The sequence below is a fragment of the Bos mutus genome, chromosome X, assembly GCF_027580195.1.
Source record: "Bos mutus isolate GX-2022 chromosome X, NWIPB_WYAK_1.1, whole genome shotgun sequence".
In the NCBI taxonomy this organism is placed as follows: Eukaryota; Metazoa; Chordata; class Mammalia; order Artiodactyla; family Bovidae; genus Bos; species Bos mutus.
The window spans coordinates 128434908-128457201 of NC_091646.1; the positions used below are offsets into that span (position 1 = coordinate 128434908).

At 43.0% G+C, this 22294-nt stretch overlaps 1 protein-coding gene across 15 annotated transcripts in view; it reads right to left on the reverse strand.

Annotated features, from left to right (window-relative positions):
* PNPLA4 (patatin like phospholipase domain containing 4) overlaps positions 1 to 22294 on the reverse strand; it is a 116803-nt gene that overhangs the window by 25476 nt on the left and 69033 nt on the right. For 9 of the 15 annotated variants that reach the window (XM_070365583.1, XM_070365585.1, XM_070365573.1 and 6 more), the window contains one exon: positions 14737 to 15599. The exons of 2 other annotated variants lie outside the window; for them this stretch is intronic. In XM_070365583.1, the coding sequence (XP_070221684.1) occupies positions 15444 to 15599 (156 nt within the window). In that variant the 3' untranslated portion in view covers positions 14737 to 15443. Of the gene's footprint in view, positions 1 to 14732; positions 15600 to 22294 lie in introns of those variants that run through there. 4 more of the 15 variants (XM_070365576.1, XM_070365577.1, XM_070365586.1 and 1 more) reach the window with 3 other exon arrangements.

Genomic DNA, 22294 nt, shown 5'->3' on the forward strand with positions numbered 1-22294 from the left:
TCTTCTTGGGCTTGCCTGGTGACTCAGCTGCTAAAGAATCCGCCTGCAATGAAGGAGACCTGGGTTCGATTCCTGGGTTGGGAAGATCCCCTGGAGAAGGGAAAGGCTACCCAGTCCAGTGTTCTGGCCTGGAGAATTCCATGGACTGTATAGTCCATGAGGTCACAAAGAGTCAGACGTGACTGAGAGGCTTTCACTTTTCCTTTCCCCAGTGTACAGCAGAATTATTTACAATAGGCAGGACATGGAAGCAACCTAAACATCCATCAACAGGGGAATAGATAAAGAAGATGTTGTACATATACAATGGAATATTACACAGCCATAAGAAAGAACAAGATAATGCCATTTGTAGTGATGTGGATGGAACCTAGAGATGATCATACTGAGTGAAGTAGGTCAGCTAGACAAAGACAAATATCGTATGACATCACCTATACATAGAAAGGAGATGTATAAATATACAGTGGAATATTACTCAGCCATTAAAAAGAAATCATCTCATTTCCGTCAGGGGAGCCATTGACTGAAATGGCCCTCCCTGGCCAGGCATGATAATAACCACTCACAGGAGTCATCTTACCACAGCAGGTCCTAGTACAGAATGCAGAACTAAGAAAGTACCACCAACTGGAAGGATTCATGAAAGATGAAAAGGAGAGAGGAGACGTCAGGCCATAGGTGCTACTCACCTCCCAGAGTTTTGGTGAGTGAAATGAAAGTCGCTGAGTCTGACTCTTTGCAACTCCATGGACTCTACAGTCTGTGGAATTCTCCAGGCCAAATACTGGAGTGGGTAGCCTTTCCCTTCTCCAGGGGGTCTTCCCAACCCAGGGATTGAACCCAGGTCCCCTGCATTGCAGGCAGATTCTTTACCAGCTGAGCCACCAGGGAAGCCCAAGAATACTGGAGTGGGTAGCCCATCCCTTCTCCAGGGGATCTTCCTGACCCAGGAATCAAACCAGGGTCTCCTGCATTGTAGGCTGATTCTTTACTAACTGAGCTATGAGGGAAGCCCCATGGTTTGGGGCATAGCCAGCTGAACGATGGATGGGAAAGCCCCTGGATATAACATTACAGAGACAAATGACGTCACATGTGTCTAAGTGGCTACACTGGCATCCACCTTGGCTGAGCGATGCAGGCACCCCCAGGAAGGACCCTGAGTCAGAACAACTGGCCGAAGACAACCAGGAAAGGAATCCCATCACCATTAAACCTGAGACTGTGAGCCACGTGGCACAGCAGTCCTCCTGGGTTCCCGCACCCTCCTGCCCTCCTCCCGAGGGGTCCCCTTGCCAATCAAGTCTCTTGCTTGGTCAGCACAGGTGTCTCCTGGGACAATTTATTTCCAAGTGTTACATGTGAGCCCCCTCTCAAGCCCTGGAAGGGGTCCCCCTTCCTGCAAAAGGGTGATGCCCAGTGTCAGACCGGCAATTAGAAAGGCAAGGATTGTGGGAGAGGAGTTGGGGAGAATGGATACATGTGTATGTATGACTCAGGCTCTTCACTGTTCAGCTAAAACTATCCCAACACTATGAATCGGCTGCACCCCAGTGCAAAATGCAAAGGTAAAGAAATGCAAGGACCTAAAGCTTCATTCCTCGAAGACCAGCTGGGTTTCCGCCCACAAGTTGTGACTTGAGCATGAAGACTAGAACCCTGTCTTTGTATTTTGCTCTCTTCTGACTCTTTGAGTTGATGCTATTTGTTTGCTGCGTCCGTCTCTACAGAACTGGCCCTTGTCTGCAGCCATACCACCCTGAACACGCCCCATCTCGTCTGATCTCAGAAGCTAAGCAGGGTCGGGCCTGGTCGGTACCTGGATGAACCAGCTCTCCCTGCCAGTCTGTCTCTGTGACGTCACTTCCGGGGCCTTTCCCATTCGCATTCTAACTGGACCTCTCTGCTGAATTCAATACAGAGGACTGCTGGTACAATGGAAATGCACAACTCTGGCTTCAGGGGAGGAAGTGATTCTTTTTCACAGCAGTACTCCTGTGCAAATCTCAATTTTATTCTTTATAAAAAGCCAGTAATAAAAAATATTTCAGTATTTACCTCTTTCCATACTGTATGAGCCTCAGGGCAAAACCTATGGGTTCCAGCAAAAGCAATTCCAAGACGGAAGTTTATATTAAGAAAAGCTTACCTTAGGAAAAAGAGAAAAAAAAAAATTATACAATTGATGAACCTTTAGCCAGACTTATAAAGAAAAAAAGGGAAAGGGCCCTAATCAATAAAATTAGAAATGAAAAGTATTCCTGACACCACAGAAATATAAAGGACCATAAGATACTACTACAAGGAACTGTATGTCAATAAAATGGACACTGAAAAGAAATGGACAAATTCTTAGAAAGGTATAATCTTCCAAGACTGAACCAGGAAGACACAGAAGATATGAACAGACCAATTACAAGAACTGAAACTGAATCTGTAATTTAAAAACTCCCAACAAACAGAAGTCCAGGACCAGATGGCTTCACAGGTGAATTCTATCAAACACCTATAGAAGAGTTAACAGCTATCCTTGCGAAACTCTTCCAGAACATTGCAGAGGAAAAAATACTTCCATACTCACTCTATGAGGCCCCCATCACGTTGATATCAAGATCAGATAAAAATATCACATAGGAAAAAAATTACAGGCCAATATCACTTACCAATAGAGGCAAAAGTCCTCAAAAAAAAAAAAAAAATACCAGCAAACTGAATCCAAGAGTAAATTAAAAGGGTCTAACACAAATATCAAGTGGGATTTATCCCAGGGATGCAAGGATTTTTTCAATATTCACCAATCAACACGATACACATTAACAAACTGAAGAATAAAAACTATACGATCATCTCAATAAAAGCAGAAAAGTCTTTTGATAAAATTCAACATGCATTTATGATAAAATTCTCCAGAAAGTTTATGATAACAGTTCCTCCAGAAAGGAAATCTACCTCAAAATAATAAAAGCCATGTATGATAAACCCATGAAGGAGGCAGAGCACCAAATAATTGATGCTTTTGAACTGTGGTGCTGGAGAAGACTCTTGAGAGTCCCTTGGACAGCAAGGAGATCCAACCAGTCCGTTCTGAAGGAGATCAGCCCTGAATATTCATTGGAAGAACTGATGCTGAAGTTGAAACTCCAATACTTTGGCCACCTGATGCGAAGAGCCAACTCATTGGAAAAGGCTGTGGTGCTGGGAAAGACAGGTATACCCTGGTGGCTCAGACAGTGAAGAATCTGCCTGCAATGCAGGAGACGTGAGTTTGATCTCTGATTAGGAAGATCCCCTGGAGAAGGAAATGGCAACCCACTCCAGTACCCTTGCCTGGAGAATCCCCTGGACAGAGGAGCCTGGTGGGCGGCAGTCCATGGGGTGGCAAAGAGTCAGGCACAACCGAGCAAGTAACACTTTCACTTTTTCCGGGAAAGACTGAGGGCAGCAGGAGAAGTGGGTGATAGAGGATGAGATGGTCGGATGGCATCACTGACTCAATGGACACGAGTTTCAGCAAACTCTGAGAGGTAGTGAAGTGCAGGGAAGCCTGGCGTGCTGCGCTGCATGGTGTCACAGAGAGTCGGACACGACTTAGCAACTGCACAAAAACAGAAATGCTGACATCACACTCAAAACTGAAAGCATTTTTCTCTAAAATGAGGAACGAGGTAAGGATGTCCACTGTCACCAACATTACTCATCAGAGTTTTGGGAGTCCTAGCCACAACAATTAGAGGAAAAAATAAACTAAAAAGGACTCCAGATTAGAAAAGCAGAAATCAAACTGTCACTGGTTTGCAGATGACATGATACTATACAAAGAAAATCCTGACGCCGCCACCGGAAAACTGCTAGAGATCAGCAATGAATTTGGTAAAGTTGCAGGATACAAAATTAAAACACAGACATGTGCTCCTTTTCTATACACTAAGAATGAAAAATGAGAAAAAGTAATGAAGGAAACATTCCTATGGACCATATCAAAAAGAATAAAACATCTAGCAATAAGCCTACATAAGGAAGCAAAATACATGTACTCTGAAAACTTTAAGGTGCTGATGGAAGAAATGAAACACAAACAGATGGAAAGATATATCACGCTCTTGAATTGGAAAAAGCAAATTGGCAAAATCACTATACTACCCACAGCAATGGACAGATTCAATGTAATCCCTTTTGAATTACCTACGGCAGTGTTGACAGTACTAGAACAAAAAAAAATTTTTTTTAATTTCTATGGAAACACAAAAGATCCCAAATAACCAAAGCAATCTTGAGAAAGGAGAACAGAGTTGGGGAAATAAGCTCAAAAATATAAGTAAAAAATAAAGTGGCTCTCCCTATAAAAAACAAAGCAAAACATAAAAAATACTTATCCTGTCTTAGCTGTCATTGAGCATGTATTCTGCCAGATGAATGCTACCATCCATTTGTCACACTCTGAAAACAAAAATATGGAGCATGTGGTCAGAGACTGTACAATGTGTGCATTAAACTATACCTGACATGGTGTGTAATCTCATCTCAGAAGGTGAACACGTCATTATTGCATGTGTCCTGAATATTTTTAAGAGGTTGTACATCTTTTTCGCTACAGTGAATGTACTGTTCCACTGCTGACATAAAAGCACTATTACTTTTCAGATATTATTCAAGCATTTCTAATGAATTCTTTAACTTCTTGTAATACTCTTTCAGTTGATTATTTTGGGTTTTCAGGAATAGAATCATTCGCTGGTTCTTCAACTATTTAGCATATATGCATAATGCTAGAGACAACTTATAAATGATAATCAGTTCAGTTCATTCGCTCAGCCGTGTGTGACTCTTTGTGACCCCATGGACCGCAGCACGCCAGGCCTCCCTGTCCATCACCAACTCCTGGAGTTTACCCAAACTCACGTCCATTGAGTCGGTGATGCCATCCAATCATCTCATCCTCTGTCATCCCTTCTCCTCCTGCCTTCAATCTTTCCCAGCATCAGGGTCTTTTTCAATGAGTAGGCACTTCACATCAGGTGGCCAAAGTTGTAGCTTCAGCATCAGTCCTTCCAATGAATATTCAGGACTGATTTCCTTTAGGATGGACTGGTTGGATCTCCTTGCAGTCCAAGGGACTCTCAAGAGTCTTCTCCAACACCACAGTTCAAAAGCATCAATTCCTTGGCACTCAGGTTTCTTTATAGTCCAACACTCATATCCATACATGACTACTGGAAAAACCATAGCTTTGACTAGATGGACCTTTGTTGGCAAAGTAATGTCTCTGCTTTTTAATATGCTGTCTAGATCGGTCGTAACTTTTCTTCCAAGGGGCAAGCATCTTTTAATTTCATGGCTGCAATCACCATCTGCAGTGATTTTTGGAGCCCCCAAAATAAAGTCTGCCACTGTTTCCCCACTATTTGCCATGAAGTGATGGGACCAGATGCCATGATCTTAGTTTTCTGAATGTTGAGTGTCAAGCCATTTTTTTCACTCTCCTCTTTCACTTTCATCAAGAGGCTCTTTGGTTCTTCTTCATTTTCTGCCATAAATGATAATCGTTTTGCTATATTTTACATATATATTTGCTATATATGTCTTCAGGTTTTATTTATCTTTGCTGCTGTATTTTCTAGAGGTTCCAAAACTTGACAGAGATGCCAGGGTTACTTGCTACACTCCTGCTTTTATGTAATGCCTTTCATATTTTATTAATAGGCACAGGCTTGTCATTCAAAAACATCATTTTTTGAATGATTTTTTTTTACTCAAACCTCTTTTTATTCCAAATTGAGTGTCCCTTATTTAAATAATCTAGCATGCATATTGAAAGTTATCAAATTAATGCATCAGGCAATTTCTTATCTCTTTGGCAATTTGCATGGTGACTTAGAATTCTACTGAACTGTCAGAATCCAATTATTAAATGATGGACAGACAGACATCAGAACCAGGTCGGCAACAAGGAGAGCATATATGTATTAGATAACCAGAATCACAGAGATGAAGATAGAAATAAGTACTTGTAGGTATAAATGGTGGAGAAGGCAATGGCACCCACTCGAGTACTCTTGCCTGGAAAATCCCATGGATGGAGGAGCCTGGTGGGCTGCAGTCCATGGGGTCTCGAAGAGTCAGACACGACTGAGCGACTTCACTTTCACTTTTCACTTTCATGCATTGGAGAAGGAAATGGCAACCCACTCCACTGTTCTTGCCTGGAGAATCCCAGGGACGGGGGACCTGGTGGGCTGCCGTCTATGGGGTCGCACAGAGTCGGACTCGACTGAAGCGACTTAGCAGCAGCAGCAGCAGCTATAAATGGTGTTATGCCAATACATACATAAATGTCCAAATCCCCTAGGTCTATTCACTGAGAGGACCCAGGAGCAGCATCACAGCAGTAAGACTTACTGTGATGATATGTCTTGTTTGTACGTCCTATAAAGATAAATATCGTTTTCTACTAGAAGTAAATACAACTTTTACAGAAACAGTTGATTCCAGAGCTGGGGCAGAGAAGGTATAAGAAAAGCCTGGAAAGTACTGTTCCAGAAAGCAAACAACTGCTCAAAGAGTGAGATGAGTATCTATCTACAGGACACAGGATCCTAACAGCCAAGATCTGCAAACAACCTAAATGCCCATCGACAGACGGATGGATAAAGAAGAGGTGGTACATGTGTACAATGGAATACTACTCGGCCATTAAAAAGAAGGAAGTAACGCAATCTGCAGCAACATGGATGCAAGTAGAGACGATCCTACTAAGTCAGGTAAGTCAGAGAAACCCAAACACCACGGGACATTGCTTATATGTGGAGTCTAAAATGTGGCACAGATGAGCCTACCTACAAAATAGAAACATACTCAGATACAGAGAACAGACTTGTGATTGCCAACGGGGAGGGGGGAGGGAGGGTTTCTGAATCTGGGATTGGTAGATGCAACCTATGACGTCAAGATTGGATAAGAGACAAGGTCCTACTGACTAGCACAGGTATATTGAATACCCTGAGGGAAACCATAACAGCAAGGAATTAAAAGAATGTCTATATGTTAATAACTGAAGAAAAGGATGTGTGTGTGTGTGTGTGTGTGCGTGCGTGCGTGCGTGCGTGCATATATGTATGTATGCATAACATACAGGTATATAATGGAATATTACTCAGCCATGAAAAGGAATGAAATTTACAGAGACATGGATGGATCTAGGGTCTCATACAGAGTGAAGGAAGTCAGAAAGAGAAAAACAAATGTTGTATATTAACACCTATGTGTGGAATCTACAAAAATGGTATGAAGTGAAGTGAAGTGAAGTTGCTCAGTCATGTCCGGCTCTTTGCGACCCCATGGACTGTAGCCTACTTCGCTCCTCCGTCCGTGGGATCTTCCAGGCAAGAGTACTGGAGTGGGTTGCCATTTCCTTCTCCAGAGTATCTTCCTGACCCAGGGATTGAGCCCAGGTCTCCCGCACTGTAGGCAGATGCTTTACCCTCTGAGCCACCAGGGAAGTGCAAAAATGGTATAGATGATCTTATTTGCAAAACAGAAATAGAGACAGAAACATGAAGAGACATATGGACACCAAGGAGAAAGGGATGGTGGTGGGATGACCTGGGGGGTCAGCATTGACATCTGTTCATTATTAACACTACATATAAAACAGATAACTAATGAGAACCTACTTTATCACTCAGGGAATTCTACTCAGTGATCTGTGGTGACCTAAATGGGAAGGAAATCCAAAAAAGAGGGGATATAGATATATATCTATGGATAGCTGATTCACTTTGTCGTACAGTAAAAAAGTAACACGATATTGGAAAGCAACTATGCTTCAAGAAAAATTCATTTTAAAATGTAAAAGTATAATTAATTTTTAAAGTGGGCAGAAGATGGGAGTGGACATGTCTCCAAAGAAGACATGCTGATAACCGACAGGCACATGAAAAAAGATGTTCCGTACTGTTAGTTATTAGACAAATGAAAATCAAAACTAAAAAGAGGTATCACCTCACACCAGTCAGAATGGCCATATTCAAAACATCTCTAAGTGTCAAATGCTGGCGAGGGTGTGGAGAAAAGGGATCCTTCCTACACTGTTTCTGGGAATGCAAGTTCGTATGGCCATTGTGAAGAAAAGTATGGAGGTTCCTTCAAAGATTAAACAGAGCAAGCATATGATCCAGCAATCCCACTCCTGGGCATGTATTGGAGAGAACCATAATTCAAAAAGATACATGTACCCCAATATTCATGGCAGCACTATTTACAACACCCAAGACAGAGAGACAACCCAAGCGTCCATCGACAGATGAATGGATAAGATGAGGTAATACATGTCCAGTGGAATATTACACAGCCATAAAAAATAATAAAATAATGCCATTTGTAGCAACATAGATGGAACGAGACATGAACATACTAACTGAAGTACGGCAGACACAGACAAATATCACAGGATCATCACTTAGAATATGAAAGAAATGATACACAAGAACTTACATCCTAACAGAAATAGATTCACAGACACAGGCAACAAGCTTATGGTTATCAAAGGGGGAAGGAGAGAGAGAGAAATCAGGAGTTTGCGACTGGCATATACACTTCCTCTAGCTCAAATGGTAAAGAATCCGCCTGTGATTCAGGAGACAAGGGTTCGATCCCTGGGTTGGGAAGTTCCTCTGAAGAAGGGCATGGCAACCCACTCCAGTATTCTTGCCTGGACTGAGCGACTTCACTTTCACTTTTCACTTTCATGCATTGGAGAAGGGAATGGCAATCTACTCCAGTATTCTTGCCTGGACAGAATTCCTGCAATGGACAGAAGAGTCAGACACGACTGAGTGACTTCACTTTCACTTTTCACTTTCATGCGTTGGAGAAGGGAATGGCAATCTACTCCAGTATTCTTGCCTGGAGAATTCCATGGACAGAGAAGCTTGGCAGGCTGCAGTCTATGGTGTCGCAAAGAGTTGGACACGACTGAGCGACTAACACACACACATAGATAAAATGGACAATCAACCAGGACCTACTGAATAGCACAGGAAACTATATTCAATATTCTGTAACAAGTTATAAAATAATTGCAAAAAAGGTATGTACATATACATGTAAGAGTGAAGCACTTTACCATATACTTGAAACTAATACAATATTATAAACCAACGACACTTTAGTAAAAAATGAAATATAAAGATTAGATGTCCTTGGCGGTCCAGTGATTATGATTCCATGCTTCCAATGCAAGGGGCGTGCGTTTTATCTCCGGTTGGGGAATTAAGATCCTACGTTCTGAGTGTTGCAGCCCCCCAAAAAATAAAGACATAAAAAATAAAGTGGCTCTTCCTATTAAAAAAGAAGTTAAAAAAACACAGAAAGAAGGAAATAGCCTTTCTTGGTGGTCATTGAGCATTTATTCTGCCCGATCAACAATGCCACACTTGCCACATTGTGAAAATAAAATAATTGAGCATGTGACCAGACTGTGTACAATGTGTGGCTTAATACGACTTTATACCACACAGGGTACAATCTTCCCCTCTCGGAAGATTATAGGTCATTATTGCACCAGCAGGCAAATGGGAATGCTTTTCACGTATGTCTTCCGCATTTTAAATACGTCATGCGTCTTTTGCTACGGTGAATGTATTGCTCAGCTTTTCAACTTCTGCTGGTACAAAAGTACTATCGATTTTCATATATTATTATACCATTTTTGATGAAATCTTTTCCTTCTCGTAACACTTTTTCAGGTGATTGTCTTGGGCTTCCTGGCGTAGCATTACTCACGACTCCTCAACCATTGAGCATCTGTGGTCTTGTAGCTGACGTGCGTGCTGCTGGACACAACTAAAAATAATGGCTTTGTTTTTCCCCCACCACATTCCTTCAGATTTATGTTTGCTTCTGTGTTTTCTACGGCTGCCAAAACCACTGGCATAGGAGCAGAGATGCCAGACTTACTTGGTCTTATTCCTGATTAAATGGAATGTCTTTCACACTTAATTACTGGGAATCGGCTTGTCATTCAAAAGTCATTGATTTTTTTAAATGATTTTTTAATTTAAACCTCTTTTTATTCTAAGCTGAATGTCACTATTTTATTAATCTAGCATACCTATTCAAAGTTATCAAATTAATGCATCAGACAGTTCTTTAATGTTCTTTTTGGCAATTTGTATAGTGACTTAATTTAGAATTTTATTCAACTATCAGAATCCAGTTATTGAACAATGGACTGATACCCCAACCAAGTAGATAAGCAAGGAGAGCTTATATATATTACATAAAAAGATACAGAAATGAATATAGAAATAAATATTCATAGATGTAAATGTTGGTATGCCCACGCACATGTACATAAATGTCCAGATTCTATAGCTCTATTCATTGAGAAGCCCTGGGAGTGGCATCATGCCAATAATACTGTTATTTTGCTGATCGATTTTGTTTATACTTGTGCTATGCTCAGACAGCAGTGTCTGACTCTTCTGTGACCCTGTGGAATGTAGCCCGCCAGGCTCCTCTGTCCATGGGATTTCCCAGGCAAGAATACTGGAGCGGGTTGCCATTTCCTCCTCTGGGGGATCTTTCCGTTCCACGGATCAAACCTGCATCTCTTATGTCTCCTGCATTGGCAGGTGGGTTCTTCACCACTAGCACCACTGGGAAGCCCTTGTTTATCCATTCCATGAATATAAATAACATCTTCAACTAGAAGGAATTGCAACCTTTGGAGACATAGCTGATTCCAGAGAAGGTACCAGATAAGCCTCAAGATTACTGTCCCAGAAAGCAAGGAATTGCTCAGAGTGACAAGGATCTGTCAAAAGGACAGAGCATCACAACAGCCAAGACAAAGAAACCATCTAAATGTCCATCAACTGGCTGAATGGATAAAAAGATGTGGCACATACATACGATGGAATACTACTCAGCCATGAAAAAGAACGAAATAATGCCATTTGCAGCCACACGGATGCAACTAGACATTATCGTACTGGGTGAAGTAAGTTGAACTAACTCAGAAAGAGAATGACTAATGCCATATTATAGCACTTCAGTTCAGTTCAGTCGCTCAGTCGTGTCCGACTCTTTGTGATGCCATGGACTGCAGCACACCAGGCCTCCCTGTCCATCACCAACTCCCAGAGCCTGCTCAAACTCGTGTCCATGGACTCAGTGATGCCATCCAACCATCTCATCCTCTGCCGCCCCTTCTCCTCCTGCCTTCAATCTTTCCCAGCATCAGGGTCTTTTCCAATGAATCAGTTCTTCACATCAGGTGGCCAGAGTATTGGAGTTTCAGCTTCAGCATCAGTCCTTCCTATGAATATTTAGGACTGATTTCCTTTAGGATCACTTACATGTGGAATTTGAACTTTGGCACGGACGCACCTATATACAAAATGGAAACAGACTCACAGAGAACAGACTTCATGGTTATGTGGAGGGGCGAGGATTGGGAGTTTGGGGTTGGCAGATGAAAACTATTATAGATAGTTTTATATATATGTGTGTGTGTATATATATATATGGCTATATATAGGATGGATGACCAACAGCCTCCTACTAATATATAATATCCTGTGATGAAGCATAATGGAAAGGAATATTAAAAAAGAGAATGTCTATATGTGTGTAAGTGAGTCACGTTACAGCAGAGATTGCCACCACACTGTAAACTATACTTCAATTACAAAAAAAAAAAAAACACAGGGATCAGCTGACACAGGCTCCCACTGACCAAACTGAGGAAAATTCAAGCATCCAAATACATGATGATTGTAACAGATTATAATCCATTAAACAGAAGAGGAAGCTACGAGTCCATATAGGTATAAACAAATGAAAATCTTGGTAGAGACCATGATATTGACATGGTCTTTGTCCATGAATCGTTGACCACATGATTCACGGTGTTTGCCAAGATTTTCATTTGTTTATACCTGTACAGACCCAAAGCTTCCTCTTCAATTTAATGGGTTAAAATAACTTGATAGTTATTATAAAAGGGAACAGCTAACTTCATACGGAAGAACCTGGCAGACACTGCTTTTGAACCAAGGATGAGTCAGTTCTCATCTGCTGAGATGCACTAAGAAGCTAGCAGCACATCTGCAATTTCCCTGCCAGTCCTGAGAACACAGCAGATGAAAAGCAAATGAGGGAAAGCCTATAAAACAACTGTGGAGGGTTGAATAGTAGTACCCCTCCAGTATTCGTGTCCACCCAGCCTCTCAGAACGTGACCTTCTTTGGAACCAGCTCTTTGCAGATACAAGTCATTTAAAAAAATATCAAGATGGGATTATTCCACATTGAGGGTGAGTCCTTAGTCCAATCAGGGCTTCACTAGTGGCTCAGATGGTAAAGAATCTGCCTGACAGTGCAGGAGACTCTGGTTTGATCCCTGGGTCAGGAAGATGCCCTGGAGGAGGGCATGGTAACCCACTCCAGGATTCTTGCCTGGAGAATCCCACGGACAGAGGAGTCTGGCGGGCTACGGTCCATGGGGTCGCAGAGAGTCGGACATGGCTGGACAACAGCACACTCACACACTAAGTCCCATGACTGGTGTCCCTACAGGGATGTAAGAGGACAGAGGAACACAGAGGGAAGATGCTCCCATGAAGACAAAGACAGAGTGATGCTTTCACAAGCCAAGAAATGCCCAGGAGTGCCAGCAACCACGAGGAGGTGGGGGTGAGACCCTGGAGTTCAGTTGTCTCCAAGTTCTTGCCAACGTCTTGATTTCTGCTCTTCTGCTCTCCTCAACTGTCAAAGATCCATTCTGTGCTTTTTTCAAGCTACCCAGTTTATGGCACTTATTGCAGCGACCCTAGGAAACTAACACGACCCACAGTCTTCCAAACTCCCAGGTCCATGAAGTCAGAAAAAAAAAAAAAAGGAATATAAGATGGTCTAGACGGAAGGAAACCAAAGACCAAGTGGAACTTGCCATTCTTACCTGACTTCTTTTGTCATAAAAGACATTCTTGGGACAACTGATGAACTTGAGTTGACTTTGAGCATTCAAGCAATATTAACTACCTGACTTTTTGATTCTCATGCTGTGCTTGGGTAGGAGAAAGGGCTTCCTTGGTGGCTCAGCTGGTAAAAGAATTCTCATGCATTGCAGGAGACCTGGGTTCGATCCCTGGGTTGGGAAGATCCCCTGGAGAAGGGAAAGGCTACCCACTCCAGTATTCTGGCCTGGAGAATTCTACAGTTCATGGGGTCGCAAAGAGTCGGACACGACTGACCGACTTTTTCAATTTCACTGTCTGGGAGAAAGTGCTTGCTTGTTGGTGGGATGTCAGGTGGGGGAAACTGACTCCAGGTGACTGGGGAAAATGCGTGTTACTCAAGAGCCAATATTTAAGATTCTCCTAGAAGTTGCTATTGCTTAAAAAGGTCCATCTCGGCATATCCCTGGTAGTCCAGTGGTTAAGAATCTGCCTTCCAATGCAAGGGACTCAGGTTTGAGCCCTGGTCAGGGAGGTAAGATGCCACATGCAGGGCAACTAAAGCCTGTCTGCCTAAACTAGAAGGTGAGAGGGTAACAGACAGGAATGCTAGGGTCCCCATGCCAAGGGGACAGACTACAAGTGTCAGATGGTTTTTTCTCTCTCTCTCTCTTAAGCGGCAGGAGGAAACACACTTCAAGTGTCAGACATTTTTTTTTTCTCTTCTCTACCCAAAATTTAAAAGGACGTTTCTTTTAAAATTCTGGGTTGCCAGGACGACACCTGGTTCCACCTGAACTGAACTTTTCTCAAACCTTGAGCTCACCAATGCGTTTTTCTTATGGAAGTGCTTTTCTTAAGCTATGTTAATGAACTCTGTATTTACCTTAGACTGCCTTTCTTCAAGTCGGTTCCAACTAAGACTCAGAACCCTTAAGGGCTTAACAAAACGATAAGTTTGACTCAGGGAAATGTTCTCTTAAGCTATGTTAATGAAACCATGCATTTGCTCAGAAACCTGCCTTTCTTCAAGATTCATGTCAATTGTTTTATGGCCCGGGATGACTGCCTGGTACCAATGCATCCTGTGGGTGAGGGGCCTGGTGCCAGTCTCTGAGTTTTGAGGCATTTCCTTCCTCTAATTAGCAGCTTGCTAACAGGTAAATAGGGCTTCCCTCATAGCTCAGTTGGTCAAGAATCCGCCTGCAATGCAGGAGACCCTGGTTCAATTCCTGGGTCAGGAAGATCCCGTGGAGAGGGGATAGACTACCCACTCCAGTATTCTTGGGCTTCCGTGGTGGCTCAGCTGCTAAAGAATCCACCTGCAATGCGGGAGACCTGGGTTTGATCCCTGGGTCGGGAAGATCCCCTGGAAAGGGAAAGGCTGCCCACTCCAATATTCTGGCCTGGAGAATTCCATAGACTGTATAGTCTATGGGGTCACAAAGAGTCGGACACGACTGAGCGACTTTCACTAATAGGTATATAACTTCTTGCTAAAAACTAGCAAGGGGGCACTCTTTCTGTCTCCTTCTGAAGCTTTCTCTCTCTTCTATATTCTACTAAAACTTTATTACACAGAAAGCTCTGAGCTTTCTCAAGCCTCGTCTCTGGCCCTGGACTGAATTCCTCTCTGTCAGGCGCAGGCTGGAAAAGGATTTCCAGACATGAGACAGAATGAGAGGGAAATCAAGTTTATTAGAGTGGGAGACGCTGTTGGAACAGCGGGCCAGCTGAAGGGAGAACCGACGTTGAACGGGGGTCTTTCGTCCACTTTTATACCCAGGGTACAAGGGGTGGGACAGGGGTCTCGTGGGTCATTAGCTGATCGGATGAGGCATGTATACTGGGCGGAGGGACGAGTAGGGCAAATACCTTCTCCCTGTGGGCTAGGAGGGGAGACGGGTTATACCGTTGTGTTACAACATGCGGTGGAGGGAAGGATGACAGGGTCTGGTTTTTCCGCTTCCTGCATTCCAAGACCCTCCTTGGTTTTATCTGCTCTTCTGTACTTGGTTCACCACACTCTCCTCTGGAGGCCAAGAATTTCCGCGTCGTTCACGGCTCCTAGCAACAGCCTTTGAAAGGCCTGGGGCCACAAAGCACAGAGCCCACACTCTCTGGGACTCACACAGCCACAACCACAAGCCCACACACTGCAACAGAGAGCCCACGGGCCTCCACTAAGACCCCACCCAGCCATAAGTGCATAAATATACATTTTTTTATTTAAAAAAAAAAAGATAAAAATTTTTAAATAATTTTTAAAAATCCAGCTAATAATCAGGGAAATAGAAATTGAAGCAAAAATAGAAATGGAAGCAAAAAAGAAACAGCATGTCTTTGAATACTGATTAGAAGAAAATCAGTAAGTCGGAGGAAAACGGATATAGGTAAAAACAAGCAGCGACGGGACTTGGTGTTCAGTTCTGTGCGTGAGGAAGAGGTACCCTGTATCGGACAGGAGGTTTGCGGTCTCTGCTTAAGTTGAAGCAGTGGTGTGCAGCCTGGGATGACCCAAAATCCCGCCTGCGCACAGGGCGCCCTTGGATTCACACGCAATGCACAGGAAACATGACTGACGAAGGTCGTCCCGACACCGCTCGTAAGGACTGAAGACGCGGGATGACCGAAATGTCTGTGGACAAGAACCACGGATAAAGAAATTGTGACAGGTTGAAACAATAGTTGCAATGTGTGAGCCTGACCCAGATTTATAGCAGGGATCTATCTTGAAGATAAATGGTCAACTGAGAAAAATGAATGAAACAACATCCACTGAGTGATGACAATTTGCAGATGTTAACAGGCACACAAAAATACTCGACTGTGTATAACTGTATGTGTGCTTTTGTATGTGTATGAATATGTATTTAGTATAGGCCTACTTCGGTAAAACTGTTACCCTTGGGAAATGGGAGAGATACAGAATAAAAGGAGAGGAGCTTTAGATTGAAAATTTAATATTTTTGACTGCTTTTAAAATGCTAGAACAAATATGCTAATTGCCAGCAGTTAAATTAAGGCATGAGACATGAGGCTGTCCTTTTTAACGCTTTTCATATTTTTGTTTTTCCAGTGTTGAAAAATACTGTAAAAATAGAGTTATTTTCTTAATGGAAACATCATTTTGATAAAATAAAGCAAACAAAAAGGGTAGGATTTTCAGGGATCCAAAGATTCTTCAATACACACATACTAAACAATATGATATACCATATTAACAAACTGAAGGATTAAAAACCATAAGATAATGTCAATAGATAACAGAAAAGGTTTTTAACAAAATTCAGCACTCATTTATGATAAAAAAAAAAACAAACTTCAAAAAATGGGCATAGAAGGAACCTACCTTAACATAATAAAGGCCATATACAACAAACCCACATCCCTGGTGACTGAGGTGGTAAAGCTTTTGCCTGCAATGCGGGAGATCTAGGTTCAATCCCTAGGTTGGGAAGATCCCCTGGAGAAGGAAATGGCAACCCACTCCAGTATACTTCCTGGAGAATCCATGGACAGAGAAGCCTGGTAGCTGAGTCCCTTTGCTGTCTGCCTGAAATTATCACAATATTTTTAATTGGCTATAGTCCATGGGGTCACAAAGAGTCGGACACGAGTAAGTGACTAACACACACACACACACCAAACCCACAGCAGTTTTTTCAATGGGGAGAAACTGAAAGCATTCCCTCTAAGATCAGGAACAAGACGAGGATGCCTATGTTGAAAACAGACTTAGGGACGAGGGGAGAGGGGGAGAGGGACAGGGTGAGACAAACGGAAAGAGTAGCACAGATACGTATGTACTAGCACATGTAAATAGAGAGCCAATGGGAACTTGCTATGTAACTCAGAGGCTCTGTAATAACCTAGAGGGTGGGTGTGGGTGGGACGTGGGAGGGAGACTCAAGACGGAGGGGACATATGTACACCTGTGGTTAATTCATGCTGCTGTATGACTGAAATCAAACCAGTATTGTAAACCAATCAGTCGATTAAAAATAAATATATTTTTTAAAAGGTAGGGTTGTGCCATTAAAGGAGAGATGCATGCAACAGAGAAATGGATACAGAAGACATGGTACTTATATACAATGGAATATTACTCAACCACCAAGAAGAAGGAAACAAGGCCATATACAGCAACATGGATGCACATAAAGGCTATCATACTGAGTGACGTCAGTCAGACAGAGGAGGAGAAGTATCATGTGGCATCTAAAAAAGAAATGATACAAATGAGCTTAGAAACAAAACAGAAACAGGCTCACAGACTTGGAGAAAAAACTTATGGTTGCCAAGGGGGAAGAATGGGGTGGAGGCATAGTTAGGGAGTTGGGAGTCGACATGGACACACTGCTGTATTTAAAATAGATAATCAACAAGGACCTGCTGTCCAGCACAGCGAACTCTTCTCAATACTCTGTAATAACCTTACGGTTCCCAGGCGGAAGGATGGGGGAAGGGACAGTTAGGGAGTTTGGGGTGGACATGGACACACTGCTGTATTTAACGTGGAGAACCAACAAGGACCTGCTGGACAGCACAGGGAACTCTGCTCAGTGTCATGTGGCAGCCTGGATGGGAGGGGAGTTCGCGGGAGAATGGATACATGTCCATGTATGGCTGAGTCCCTTTGCTGTCCGCCTGAAATTACCACAGCATTTTTAATTGGCTATACCCCATTACAAAATAAAAAGTTACAAAGGAAAGATGTATGGATATGAATGCCCATCAAATACAGCACTCAAAACATTTCTGAGCACCCTTATGACACAATAAAAAAGTGTATAATTATTACTCATGATTTTGCATTATCTGTGCCAAAACCTTATCAAGATAGACCAAAAGGAAAAACATCTGTGAAGATCCATCACAATAGCACCACCCCACCAGCAGACACAACCAAACTCCTGCACTGCGGCATCTCTAACAAGGTCTATACAACGGCACTTGCATAGGGAGGGGTGATCAAACCAGTCCATCCTAAAGGAAATCAGCCTTGGAATATTCATTGGAAGGAAGCTGAAGCTCCAATACTTTGGCCACCTGATGCGAAGAGCTGACTCACTGGAAAAGACTCTGATGCTGGTAAAGATTGAAGGTGGGAGGAGAAGGGGCGACAGAAGATGACATGGTTGGATGGCATCACTGACTCAATGGACATGAGTTTGAGTAAGCTCCGGGAGATGGTGAAGGACAGGGAAGCCTGGCGTGCTGCAGGCCATGGGGTGCAAAGAGTTGGACAGGACTGAGCGACTGACCAATGGTTGGGCGGGTGTTGTGCATAACAGAAGCATGAAAAATAAGCAGCACAATGATAAGAATACAATAACTTCCCAGGGCAGGAGCATAAAACACCTTGAGGAAACGGAGGCCGTGTTCTGAACCCTAGAAAAGCACCCAGGAAGCACCGGTGATGGGTCATCTGAGGCCATCGATGTTTTCTATAGCACAACATTCTATCTGTTTTGGTAACGTGATTCTATGAGCATTTTTCAAACCTTGTTTATTTGCTCATCTACTATCTTCTATATAAAAAAGGCTGAGCACCAGAGAATTGATGCTTTCAAAATGTGGTGCTGCAGAAGACTCTTGAGAGTCCCTCGGACTGCAAGATCAAACCAGTCCATCCTAAAGGAAATCAGTCCTGAATGTTCATTGGAAGGACTGACGCTGAAAACTCCTTTGGCCACCTGATGCGAAAGAGCCAATGCACTGGAAAAGACGTTGGTGCTGGGAAGGATTGAAGGCAGGAGGAGAAGGGGGAGACAGAAGATAAGATGGTTGGATGGCATCATTGACTCAATGGACATGAGTTTGAGCAAACTTAGGGAGATGGTGAAGGACAGGGAGGCCTGGTGTGTTCCCATTCAAAGGTTCACAAAGAGTTAGATACCACTGAGAGACTGAACAACAATACTATTTTCTATTGGGCTTCCCTAGTGGCTCAGGGGTAAAGAATCTGCCTGCCAATGCAGGAGACGTGCCTTCTATCCCTGGGTTGGGGAAAATCCCCTGAAGGAGGAGATGGCAACCCACTCCAGTATTCTCTCCTGAACAGACAGGAATGCTAGGTCCCCCATGCCAAGGGACAATTTACAAGTGTCAGATGGTTTTCTCTCTCTCTCTCTCTCTCTTAAGCGGGAGGAAACACACTTCAAGAAGTGTGGACATTTTTTCCCTCTTCTCTACCCAAAATTTAAGGACGTTTCTTTTAAAATTCTGGGTTCTCAGGTGATTTCACCTGGTTCCACCTGAACTGAACTTTCTCAAACCTTGAGCCTCACAATGCGTTTTTCTTATGGAAGTGCTTTTCTTAGCTATGTTAATGAACCTGTATTTTAGACTGCCTTTTCTTCAAGTCGGTTTCCAATCTAAAGACTCAGAACCACCAAGGGGCTTAACAGCGATAAGTCTGACTCAGGGAAATGTTCTTAAACTATGTTAATGAAACCAGCCATTTTACTCAGAAACCTGCCTTCTTCAAGATTCGCATCAATTGTTTTATGGCCAGGATGACTGCCTCCGTACCAATGCATCCTGTGGGGTGAGGGCACAGTACCAATCTCTCTGAATTTTGAGGCATTCCTTCCTCACTAGCAGCTTGGCTAACAGTAAATAGGGCTTCCTCATAGCTTCAATTGGTCAGGAATCCGCCGCAATGCAGGAGACCTGGAGATTCAACTTCCTGGTCAGATCCCCGTGGAGAGGGATAGAGACTACCAGTGATAGCCTGGCTTCCGTGGTGGCTCAGCTGCTAAAGAATCCACCTGCAATGTGAGACCTGGGTGATCCCCTGGGTCGGGAAGATCCCCTGAAAGGGAAAGGGCCGCCCACCCAATATTCTGGCCTGGAGAATTCCATAGACTGTATAGTCTATGGGGGTCACAAAAGAGTCGGACCACACTGAGCCACTTCACTAATAGGTATATAAACTCTTGCTAAAACCAGCAAGGGCACTCTCTGTCTCCTTCAGCTTTCTCTCTCTTCTGTCTTCTGCTAAAACTTTAATACACAGCTCTGAGCTTTCTCAAGCCTGCCTCTGGCCCTGACTGAATTCCCTCCCTGTCAGGCGAGAAGCTGGAAAAGGATTTCAGACATGAGACAGAATGAGAGAAATCAAGTTTATTAAGTGGGAGGCGCTGTTGGAACAGCGCCAGCTGAAGGAGAAACCGACGTTGAACAAGGTCTTTCAATCCACTTTATACCAGGGTACAAGGGGTGGGACAGGGGTCTCGTGGGTCATTAGCTGATCGGATGACATGTATACTGGCGAGGAGGGGGCGGTAGGGCAAATAATTTCTCCTGTGGGCTAGGAGGAGATCGGGTTATACCAAGCAGTTACAACATGCGGAGGGAAGGATGACAGGGTCTGGTTTTCGCTTCCCTGCATTCCAAGACCCTCCCAACAGTTTTATCTGCCTTCTGTACTTATTCACTGTTCTCCTCTGGAGGCCAGACTTTCCAGCGTTGTTCACTTGCTCTAGCAACAGCCTTTGAAGGCCTGGGGCCTGGCACAGAGCCCACACTCTGGGACTCACACAGCCACAAAATTCACAAACCCACACACTGCAACAGAGAGCCCACGGCCTCACTAAGACCCCACCCAGCCAGTGCATAAATATACATTTTATTTAAAAAAAAGATAAAAATTTTTAAATAATTTTTAAAATCCAGCTAATAATCAGGGAATAGAAATTGAAGCTTAAAAATAGAAATGGAAGCAAAAAGAAACAGCATGTCTTTGAATACTGATTAGAAGAAAATCAGTAAGTCGGAGAAAACGGATATAGGTAAAAACAAACAGCGGCAGACTTGAGTGTTCAGTTCTTGTGCGTGAGGAAGAGGTACCCTGTATCGACAGGAGGTTTTATGTCTCTGCTTGTTGAAGCAGTGGTGTGCAGCCTGGGATGACCTGCAAATCACGCTCGCGCATAGGGCGCCTGATTCACACGCAATGCACAGGAAACATGACTGACGCACGTCCACACCGCTCATGAGACTGAAGACGCTGGATGACCAAATGTCTGTGGACAACCACGGATAAAGAATTGTGACATATTGAAACAATAGTTGCAAAGTGTGAGCCTGACCCAGATTTATAAAGGGATCTATCTTGAAGATAAATGTCAATTCGAGAAAATGAATGAAATAATATCCACTGAGTGATGACAATTTGCAGATGTTACAACAGGCACTACAAAAAATACTAAACTGTGTATAACTGTATGTGTGCTTTTGTATGTGTATGAATATGTATTTAGTATAGGCCTACTTGGTAAAAACTACCCTTGGGAAACGGGAGAGATACAGAATAAAAGGAGAGGCTTTGATTGCAAATTTAATATTTTGAATGCTTTTAAAATGCTAGGAACAAATATGCTGGTTGCCAGCAGTTAAATTAAGGCATGAGATATGAGGCTGTCCTTTAACGCTTTTCATATTTTTTGTTTTTCCAGTGTTGAAAATACTGTAAAATAGAGTTATTTTATTAATGGAAACACTATTTTGATAAAATAGCAAACAAAAGGGTAGGATTTTCAGGGATCCAAAGATTCTTCAATACACACATACTAAAATAATATGATATATATTAATAAACTGAAGGATTAAAAACCATAAGATAATGTCAATAGATAACAGAAAAGGTTTTTAACAAATTCAACACTCATTTATGATAAAAAAACAAACTTCAAAAAATGGGCATAGAAGAACTACCTTGGCATAATAAAGACCATATACAACAAACCCACACATCCCTGGTGACTAGGGTGGTAAAGCTTTTGCCTGCACGCGGGAGATCTAGGTTCAATCTTTAGCTGGAAGATCCTGGAGAAGGAAATGGCAACCCACTCAGTATACTTCCCTGGAGAACCCTTGGACAGAAAGCCTGGTAGCTGAGTTCCTTTTGCAGCCTGCCTGAAATTATCACCAATATTTTTAGTGGCTATAGTCCATGGGGTCACAAAGAGCCGGACACGGTAAGTGACTAACACACACACACACCAAACCCCAGCAGTTTTTTTCAATGGGGAAACTGAAAGCATTCCCTCTAGATCAGGAACAGCGGGAGGATGCCGGTGTTGAAAACAGATTCCAGGGACGAGGAGAGGGAGAGGGACAGGGTGAGACAAATGCGGAAGTAGTAATAGATCATTATGTACTAGCATGTAAATAGAGCCAATGGAACTGCTATGTAACTCAGAGGCTCTGTAATAAACCTAGAAGGGTGGGAGTAGTGGACGGGAGGAGACTCAAGACGGAGGGACATATGTACACCTGTGGTTAATTCATGCTGCTGTGTGACTGAAATCAAACATTATTGTA